The sequence below is a fragment of the Emiliania huxleyi genome (assembly GCF_000372725.1).
Source record: "Emiliania huxleyi CCMP1516 unplaced genomic scaffold EMIHUscaffold_101, whole genome shotgun sequence".
Classification (NCBI taxonomy): domain Eukaryota; phylum Haptophyta; order Isochrysidales; family Noelaerhabdaceae; genus Emiliania; species Emiliania huxleyi.
In genome coordinates, this window is record NW_005202368.1 from 361,709 (window position 1) to 371,576 (window position 9,868).

At 67.9% G+C, this 9,868-nt stretch overlaps 2 protein-coding genes across 2 annotated transcripts in view; both read left to right on the top strand.

Moving 5' to 3' along the window:
- Positions 1 to 5,720: 5,720 nt before the first annotated feature.
- On the top strand, positions 5,721 to 8,855 carry EMIHUDRAFT_222107 (hypothetical protein; the record flags this gene model as incomplete). Its single annotated transcript, XM_005793415.1, has 7 exons — positions 5,721 to 5,827; positions 6,009 to 6,043; positions 6,379 to 6,453; positions 6,620 to 6,839; positions 6,931 to 7,114; positions 7,487 to 7,690; positions 7,965 to 8,855. The coding sequence occupies 7 exons, from the start codon at positions 5,721 to 5,723 to the stop codon at positions 8,853 to 8,855; spliced, it is 1,716 nt and encodes a 571-aa protein (XP_005793472.1).
- Positions 8,856 to 9,176: 321 nt separating this feature from the next.
- EMIHUDRAFT_222108 (hypothetical protein) overlaps positions 9,177 to 9,868 on the top strand; it is a gene marked incomplete at both ends in the record, with an annotated part of 8,611 nt that continues 7,919 nt past the window's right edge. Inside the window, 2 exons of the mRNA XM_005793416.1 lie at positions 9,177 to 9,422; positions 9,612 to 9,731. Coding sequence (XP_005793473.1) covers positions 9,177 to 9,422; positions 9,612 to 9,731 — 366 coding nt within the window. The remainder of the gene's footprint in view (positions 9,423 to 9,611; positions 9,732 to 9,868) is intronic.

Here is a 9,868-nt window from a genome sequence, read left to right on the forward strand (position 1 = left end):
AGGCCGTCCGGATATCGAAACGCAAGTGAAGTGCAGTCGCATCCTAGGTCGCATACACTAGTAGTCCGGGTCATACGCATCGTCATCCTCGTCCTCCCAGCCCCCCGTCGCGCCCTCTCCGACCCATCCACCGGCACGACTCCATCCACGACGCCTCCGCCACCGCCGCCGCGAGAGAGTGCAAATGCGGCCTCCGCTTCCCTCCTCGGTGCCTCCACCTCTTTCCCCGGCAGAGCGGCCGCCAGGTGATTCCGCCGCGGAGACGCTGCGGCGGTAGGAGGTGCCTCCTGCAGCGAGCCCACATCTGCTGCCGCTTCCGCCGCCCCTCGCCGCGCCGTCTCCGCTCCACCGAGCCGTTCTCCGCCGCGCCTCCCTCCGCCGCCGCTTCGCAAGCTCCATCGCTGGCCGCTCCCACGCGTTGGTCCGAGCCGGCCGCTGAGGGGGGGGTACGGGTGCGTGTCACGCATGGGAGTTGCAGTCTCCCCAGGGTTCGCCCCCACTGAGGGGTAGGGGATCCCCTATCCCCCAGGGGGGAAACCCACAGTGGACGCGCGTCTGTCCAGCATATGCGTACAATGTATGAGCTCACTAGTGAGTCTATCGGTAAGCGTGGGTTAGCGCGGGCTAGTGCTCACTAACCCGGCACGGGTCAGCTCGGGTCAGAATGGGTTACCATAACCCGGCACTAACCCAGCGCTAACCCGCGCAGGTGGGGGGCATACGTCAGCATGGGTTTGCGCCGGGTTAGGGGTGGGTTAGGGCCGGGTTAGTGCAGCGCACCCCAGGTTAGAGCTGGTTGGCGAGATGAAACGGCTGCGGCGGCGCCCGAGCCGACCTCCGCGATGGAGCCTTGGCTGCAGAAGGCCGTGGATGACAAGCTGCTCATTAAGAAGAACATCCGCGTGCGCAGTTCGGACGGGTCCAAGGCGATTGCTAAGGCCGTCGGCTACACGTGCGCCAAAGAGGAGGACGAGGAGGAGGAGGCGGAGGTGGAGGAGGTAGGGGAGGGGGAGGATGCGGATGCCCCCAAGGGAAAGCTCAAGGAGCTGGATGGCGATTACCGCTTTGCGCGGGAGCAGAATTGCGATCTGCGCTTGTTCGACTTCGAGACCTTCGGAGGCTTTGGAAAGGAGGTTCGCAGCACCCAGAGGGAGGCGGCGAACCAGCTGAGCAACAAACTCTTCGCATGCTCAGCACCTGGACGAGGTCACATGGACAACCAAGAATTGGCACGGCCTGCAAATGCAGCGTTTGTCGGTCGTCCTCCACACCGCTGTGGCGTGGCAGACGGTGAACGAGCTAGCGTGTGGGGAGAGCGGCATTGTGCACGGAGCTAAGTGCATTGCCGTTCTTAACGGAGTGGCTTAGGCGGCTCCGGTGGTGAGCCGGTGTGTGTGCCAGTCCGCGCCAGTCCGCGCCCTCGTCGTGCCAGTGTGCTGTGAGAGAGGCTTGTATTTTAAGAATAGCACGCGCCAGTTCGCACCTGTGTCGAGCGGCCCGGGCGTGTTTTGTTTTTTCGCGATGTCCACCCCGCCGCGCCGCCGCTCGCGCCGCCTCGCCTCCGCCGCCTCCGCCGCCGCTCCCTCGCCAGGCACGCCGCCACCCACCCGCCTCCTCGACCTCCCCAGGGAGCTCCTCGAGCGCGTCCTCTCCCGCTTCGACAGCCCCATCGACATCGCTCGCGCCGCGGCCGTCTCGCTTCTCTTTCACGCCCCGCTCGCGGAGGAGGCCATCCGCTTGTGGGCGCAAGAGCGCGGCTTCGAGCTGCCGGCGAAGCCAGAGGATGAGAACTGCGCCGTGCGGTGGCTGTGCTTCGCTGCGTTGCTGCACGAGTCCAACCCGCCGGCGAGGGCGGCGGCAGGCGAACGGCACAGCGTCTTCATCGACGGCGAGGGGCGGCTCTCGTCGTGCGGTTCAGCGGCACCGGAGGGCGAGGAGGAGGAGGAGGACGACGACGAGGAATCTCCAGGCCTTCTCGGCCACGGCGAGGGCGTGACGCGGCTCAACACACCGACCCGCCTCCCGTCGACGTTGGGTGATGAGCGCGCCGTGAGCGTGTCGGCTGGAGCCATCCACAGCCTCGCCCTCACCGCCGACGGCGCTGTCTGGAGCTGGGGTGAGGGCTACGTTGGCCGCTTGGGCCACGGCGACCAGCAGGCTCAGTGGCAGCCCAAGAAGGTCGAGGCCTTTGCTGGGCGGCGCGTCATCGCTGTTTCGGCGGGAGGATGGCACAGCATCGCCATCACCGCCGATGGCGCCGTCTGGAGCTGGGGCGGTGGAGGTTTTGGCACGCTTGGCCACGGCGACTGGCAGGACCAGCTGCTGCCAAGGAAGGTCGAGGCCTTCACTGGGCAGCGCGTCGTCGCTGTGTCGGCTGGAGGCTTCCACAACCTCGCCATCACCGCCGATGGCGCCGTCTGGAGCTGGGGCGGTGGAGGCTTAGGCAAGCTGGGCCACGGCGACGAGCAGGACCAGCTGCTGCCCAAGAAGGTCGAGGCCTTCGCTGGGCGGCGCGTCGTCGCCGTGTCGGCTGGAGGGTACCACAGCCTCGCCCTCACCGCCGATGGCGCCGTCTGGAGCTGGGGCGTTGGAGACTCTGGCAGCTTGGGCCACGGCGACCAGCAGCGCCAGCTGCTGCCGAAGAAGGTCGAGGCCTTTGCAGGGCGGCGCGCTGTCACCGTGTCGGCGGGAGATTTGCACAGCCTCGCCATCACCGCTGACGGCTCCGTCTGGAGCTGGGGCGATGGAGCCTTTGGCAAGTTGGGCCACGGTGACTATCAGAACCAGCTGCTGCCCAAGAAGGTCGAGGGCTTCGCTGGGCAGCGCGTCGTCGCTGTGGCAGCTGGAGATAACCACAGCCTCGCTGTCACTGCCGACGATGCTGTTTATGCTTGGGGGCTGGGCGAGGGCGGCTGCCTTGGCCACGGAGAAGACCTGTCGAACCAGCTGCCTCCCAAGAAGATCGAGGCGTGGGCGCCGGGGCAGTGAGAAGTTTTGCCCGACGTACAGGCTACAGGTCAGCCTCGAACACCACACGCACCGCCGAGCACGTCGAGCACCACGCCCGCGCCCTGGATCGCGGCGGGTTCTGAAGGCAAACTATCAGTTTTGACTCTCTCTCCCTCTCTCCCTCTCCCTCTGTCTCTCTCTCTCTCTCTCTCTCTCTCTCTCTCTCTCTCTCTCTCTCTCTCTCTCTCTCTCTCTCTCTCTCTCTCTCTCTCTCTCTCTCTCTCTCTCTCTCTCCTCTCTCCTCAAAAGTTTTTTACTCCGAGTCGGCGCAGCGACACCACAGCACAACTGCGATTTCGAAAAAAAAAATTGCTTTCGAAGAAAAACGAGCACGCATATTCTCCCCCCTCCATTCTCTCCCCCTTGGCGTGGCGCGCCTCTCCCCCAGCTCTCGGTATCGCGTACTGCACGAGGCTACCGTGGGCCCCGCCTGCGCGCTGGGGGTTCCCTGCCCTGTCGGGCAGCCTAGCTCTGAACCTGGGGTCGCTACCTAATGCGGGGCGAATGAGTGATGAAGTTAGTGCCTTGGTGTGCCCGTTCTCCGTTATGGCTTCCCCTGGTCTCGCGACCATGAATGAGAGCTCTCACTCCCAGGGTACTCCCGCGTATCTGGCTCCCTTATCCCCCCCCTCTTCCCCCCCCTTTCTCTCTCCGAGATGACCCGTGCTCTACGTGCCTAGGTTTGGTCTTCGGGGAGGGGGGATTGTCGGTGTGTCCTCGCGAGTTTTTCTCGCTGGACGCCCAACAGCTTCGATTTCCCTCCTTAGCGCCCCGGGTAGAGCGTGGTCTCCCCTGGAGCCTGCCACGCCCGTTCTGTCTAGGCCCAGGGTTCAGCTTTCCAGTTGATCCTTATCGGACTGGTGAGTTCCTTCTCGCTGTCAGTGTGGCGCCCCGGCAACATTGGCAGCGGTGCTACACACACTACGCCATCTTTCGTTTGAGTTTTAGGAGTGTTTTTTGTTAACAATTTCTACGGGCTAGCGATGCCGCAGTACATGCGCACTAGTCTGGCAGCGATAACGTCCCCGTGGCATGCTAAGGGGGCGCATGCGCACACCAGCCCCACGCGTCTGCCTCGCAACATCAGGGAGAGGACTCTTCCCAGCATCTCTTTGCGCTGTTCTCCCGTGACTGGGGGGTGAGAGGTGAGGGGTGGGGGGTGGGGGGTGAGGGGTGAGGGGTGAGGGGTGAGGGGTGAGGGGAGGGGGGTGAGGGGTGAGGGGTGAGGGGTGAGGGGTGAGGGGTGAGGGGGTAGAGGGAGGGGGTGAGGGGGGGAGGGGGGAGGGGAAGAGGCGGTGAGGGGTGAGGTGAGAAGTGAGGGGTGAGAGGTGAGGCAAGGGTTCGGTACTATGTTGGTAGGGGAGGGGTTAGGCTGTTTGTGAGTACCCCAGGTGGGTTGAAGGGGAAGGGGAGATGCTCCTGCTTGCTCGCGCCGGGGACGGCGCAGACCTCGACGTAGAATGTCTTGGAGTGGGAGCACTCTGCACAGCCACAGGCATGGGGAGGTGAAGCAATCTTGGCCGAGCCGCCCGGGAGCGCGCGCGGCGAGCCAGCGCGCCTCGCCTGTGGGAACGGAGCTGTCGCGGGGTGCAGTCAGCCGCGCAGTGGGCGGGCGGCGTGAGCGTGCGTGTGTGTTGAGTGTCCAGCAGGTCTGCTGCACAGCATGCTGGCAGGCTGTGCAGCTCTGGTCGGATGGCGGGGCGCGTGCGCGGCGGCCGCCGCGCGCGGCGTGCCGCCGCGCGCGCCTCGCGCGCTGGAGCTGCGTCCTGCCGGGCGCGGCGCGCTCTGGTAGAGCATGGTGCCTGAAACAGTGTGCAGGCGCCTGGCAAAGGGCGTGGACTGTCAGTGGGGTTCACTGCGGCGCGCGCGTCGCGGCGTGAGTGGTCGTGCGGCTAGCTCTGATGGTGCGAGAGGCGCGTGGCTGGTGCGGGCGGCTGGCGCGGCCATGGGGTGCCAGCACAGGGCAGACGCACATGACACAGGCTTTTGAGCGCTGCTCGTGTGTTTGCGTGCGCGCGGGGACGTACGCGCAGTTTTCACGCGGTGTGCGTGGAGAGGGGCATGAGGGGCGCCGGCCGCGCGTGTATTGGCGTGTGAGAGTGCGTGGTGCCCGAAGGCGAGGAGGGGCCCGAAGGCAGGGAGGAGTTCTCCGCCTCGCGAAACGAGACTTGAAGAAAACCTAACTACAACTGCGATTTCGGCCCGGGGGGTTGTTCTTGCTGTTTATTAAGGTGGCAGTCCGGGTTCTGTGAAGAGGGTCGCTCGTCGAATGCGAGCCAGTTCGCTCGCGACGCCGACGCCGACGCCGACGCCGACGCCGGAACGACCGCGGCCGCCGGTCGAGGCTCGAGCGGCCGCCCCGGCCAGCGCGGCCGTATCGGGCCTGCCCGTCGCGAAGGCTCTGGGCCGGCGCGGGGGGCCCAGAGTCCATGCGGGGGGGAGATGGGGTCCCATGGCCCGCCGCAGGCGCCGATTTTTTGGAGTTTTTTTCTTTTTTCGCGATTTTTTACTTGTTTTCATGGGAATTCGGCGTACTTGCGGCCATGCTATCACGCCTTGCGACAGCCTGTCGGCGCAGCTGACCGTGCCATGATGCACAATTGATCACCTGCATAGCTCGCGGCCTTAGTATTAAGCATTCAGTGACGACCTGATCGTACGGCCAGTAGGAAGGTGTCCTTCCATCCAGCTGCGTGCACGCTTCTGGCGCAATGCGCGTCACCTCGGATGGGCTGCTGGCACTCTCGAGGCTATGCCTACACAGCCTCGCGCGCATGGGCAGTCAAGAGGGACCATGCACCTTCTCAGGACAGCGCCGGTGCCTCTCTCTTGGACCGGCAAACTTGGTGGTCTCGTGTCACCAATGCGGCATCGCGCCATCGACAGCTCTGAACTGCGCCTCACCACTGACCGGGAAGGCCGCCAAGTGGGCCAGCACAGGTCGCACATTGTGGCAGCAGTCAGCAGTGCATGTCTGATAGCTAGAGCAGCAGCGTCAGGGTCTCGCAGGGAAAGGGCCATCAAGTAAACACAGGTCTCCGTCCGAGGGTTGGCCCCGCGTACCGGTTTTTCCTTAACTGCAGGACGCCCCCTCTCCTCTATCTACTCGGAGCTAGTGAACACAACACTGCACGCCAGTCGTCGCCGGGGGACTCATCGCAGCGTTGTTATTGAGAAAAAAATACGTCCGGCGCTCTTCACTCAAAAACACAACCCCGGACCCAAGCAAGACGCACAAGCAAGCACAGACAGTCGAGAAGGGAGAGACAGCAATGACAGTCAGAAGCCAGCGCTGGGTACAGCAAACCCTCAAGCTCATACGCACGGCGCTCTTCACACCCACACAACCCAGCCTGCTGATCACGCTAGGGACCGGGCTGATCACGCCTGGGGCTGTGTGGCTTGTGCTGATCAGAGGCAGTCGCTATGTCCCAGACAGTGGAGGTGACCGCCGCTGACACACACGAGACACACACATACTCACGCTTCCAGCCAGCACACTCCACGCATGCACGCGACAGCCGGTGGTCGCGCAGACGCTGCGCTGAGCGAGGACTCTGGCTCTCCCATCGCTGCCGCGCGCGCGTTTCCGCTGGCGCGCCAGCCTCAGGCGCCTGGATCGCCGCTGTGCTGCAGGTCGGCGGCCGCCAATACTCCGTCTTTGAGGGCGTCTTCCTGCGGCCGTTCCCAAAGGCGCCTCCGTGGCTGGCGCGGATTGAGGAGATACGACCGCGCATCGGCGGCAACAACAAGGTGCAGTACTGGCTGGCCGTCCGCTGGTTCTACCGCCGCTCCGACCTCGCGCCCTCCACGACGCACCGCCGCCCGAGGTGAGAGCAGCCGCCTGGTCCACAGCCACGCCGCCGCCCGCGCCGCTGCGGGCGCTGCGCTCCTCCACTCACGCCGGCGTCGCGCCCCCAGGTGCGACGACGAGGGCAAGGAGGTGTACCTCGCCACGGGCAAGCTCGACGAGGTCTGCAGCAGCACCATCGCCGGGCCGGCGCGCATCCTCTGCGCGTCGGATGCGCCAAACTATGCCGCGCTGGCCGACGAGGCTGCGGCTGCCTGCGCTGCCGCCGGATGCGTGGGACGGTCCCTCACCGCTGTCGCTCCCCTCCGGCAGGCGGAGGACGCCTTCTTCTACCGGTACGAGTACAGCCCGCACCTCCGCAGCGGCTCGCCCGCCTTCACGCAGCCCGGCGGCGCGCCCCTCGCGGCCGACGCGTGGGAGCCGGCCGGCGCCGAGCAGCCGGCTGAGCTTGCCGCTCCGATGGAGGTGGAGGCGCTGCCCGCGGCGGCGCGGGGCTCGGGCGGCGGCGCGGCGGCCGCGGCCATCGCGCTCGCCATGCAGCAGCAGGCGCCGCCGCCGCCGGCGGACGTGGCGGCGGCGCAACGGCAGGCGGGAGGAGGCGCGCCGGGCGCGCGGCAGCGGGGCGGCGGCGGCAGGAGCAACGAGGAGCGGCTAGCGCAGCTGCAGGCCAAGCTTGACCGGCAGTGGCCGCCGTTCACGGACGTGTCGGGCGTGCAGCGGCGCGAGTTCACCGCGGTGATCCCGCCGCCGGGCGACCGCTACGCGGGCGAGGGCTGCGCGCGGTGCGAGGTTGAGGGCTGCGACCGGCGCGGCGCAGTCTTTCACCTCAAGAACCTGCTCACGCACTCGCAGCCGCGCGGTGGGCAGCCGGTGAGAGAGCCGGCCCGCCCCGCCCCGGCTCGAGGGGGCCACGCCCCCTGACGCCGCGAGCCTCGCGCCGCAGGTGAAGACGGCCGCTTCTCGCTCGCACTCGGCCGCCCTCGTCAAGCTTCTCGGCTATACGCCCGCACCGCCGGCAGAGGCTCCGGCGGCCGCAGCAGGCGCGGAGGCGAGGCCGAAGCTGGGAAGGCCGTCGGAGGGCGCGCCCGGCGTCGGCGCCACCGCGCCCGCCGAGAAGCCCAAGATGACGCCGCGCAACGGCGAGTCGCGCAACTTCACCGGCGAGGACGGCCGCTTCATCTACTACCGCGGCATGCGGCTCTCCTTCATGTGCGGACAGGTGCTTCTCGTGCGGCGGCTGAACCTGAGCCAGAACCCGGCGCGCAACGTCAAGTTCCTCGGCAACCTGCAGGGGACGGAGGGCGAGTGGGGCGGCGCGCTGCACGCCGCCTCCGAGCGCGCGCACGCCGCCGGCCTCGTGCTGCTCATGGCGCGGCAGTACTCGGACCTCAACGTCTCGCGCCCGGGCGGGCTCGACTCGAACCACTGCCTGCACCTCTTCAACCACTTCCGGCCGCCCGACAAGAAGATGATCTCCAAGTGGGAGACGTACTTTCCGGTCGCGCTCCACCGCACCTACGACCGCCTCGTGCGCCAGCCCCTCGCCATCGCCGCCGAGCAGCTCTCGACGCTCTCGTTCGAGACGCTGTTTGACGCGCTACGCGAGAAGGAGCTGCGGCGCGCTGCGGCGGCCAGGGACCCGCGCCGCCGGTGGCTGCTGCTCGTCACGCGGCGGTGGCGCTCGCGGACGGCGCTCGTGGTCGACGACTCCGTCCTCGCGCGCTACCGCGACGGGCGCGAGTGGTACCGCGGCGCGCTGCAGGCGGTGCACGGCGACGGCACGGCAGACGTCCGGTACGAGGACGGCGACTTTGAGCGTCGGGTGCCCGCGGAGCGGATCCTGTCGGCGGAGCGAGAGGAGGGGGAGTGGGAGTATGCGGTGGCGGCGCCCGACGAGACCAAGGCGGACTCGGAGCAGCGCCACCCGTGGTGGCCCGCTTCGGAGCACTTTGTCGCCTTTGTGGAGGAGAGCGCGAGCGCGCGCGCGCGAGAGAGGTGTGTGCCCCTTCTCACTCGCGCCTCCACCGGCTGGTAGGAGCTATGCCTCGAATCGGAGCTGCCGCAGCGCGTCGCCGCGCTGCGCGCCGAGGCGCCCAGCCGCTTCGCCAGCCGCTTCGCCAGCCGCTTCGCGCCGCCCACCGCGGCGCCCGCCCCGGCAGACACGCCGGGCGCCGGCGGGGCAGTCTCCGCCCCGCCCCGCGCGGAAGAGCGGCCGTGGCCGCTGCTGCAGCTCCGCGCGGGGGGCAACGGGCGCGGCGGTGGCGGCGGTCGGTCGGTGGCGGGGGATCGCGCGGCGGCGGCGGCGGCCGGCGCGGCCGACGGCGGCGGGCTGGCGCAGCGCGAGGGGCTCGTGTATATGTTTCGCAAGCTCGCGGTGCTGTTTCTGGAGATGGTGGAGGCGGAGCTGCGCGCGTCGCACCTTCAGCCCTCACAGCCCGACGGGGCGGCGCTGAGCTGCGTCGCGTGCGCACCGGTCGAGGCGGCGTGGCTGTGCGCGCCGATTGCACAGATCCCCGAGGGGTTTCGCCAAAAGTGCGACGTGTGCGAGACGTCGATCCTCGACCGCCACTGGGCTTGCACCGTCGCCGGGTGTGAGTGGGAGGTTTGCCTCGAGTGCCACCGAAAGGGGGAGCGGCGGCGCGCCGCGCGCCGCGAGCGGCAGGGAGGAGGGGGCGCGCCGCGGCGGAGGCCCGCGTCGCTGCCGCTGCTGAACGAGCGGCGCGGCGGCGGCGGCGGCGGCGGCGGCGAGCGCTTGCGCCCGGCTTACGACGGCAGCGAGGCGACGCTGCAGGAGCGCATTTCCCTCGTCTTTCCGCCGACGACCAACGCGCGCGGCGAGGTGTGGCACGAGTTTGTGGCCGTCATCCCTCGCGAGGGCAAGTATTGCGGCCAGCCGTGCGCCGTCTGCAACGTCGTCGGCTGCCCCATGCACGGGCGCATCTTTCACCAAAAGAACCTGGCGACGCACGCGCGCCCGCGCGGCGGCGGAGTCCGCTCGAGCGTGCTTTCGAGGCAGCACGACGCGGCGTACAACGCCTTCGTGGCTGC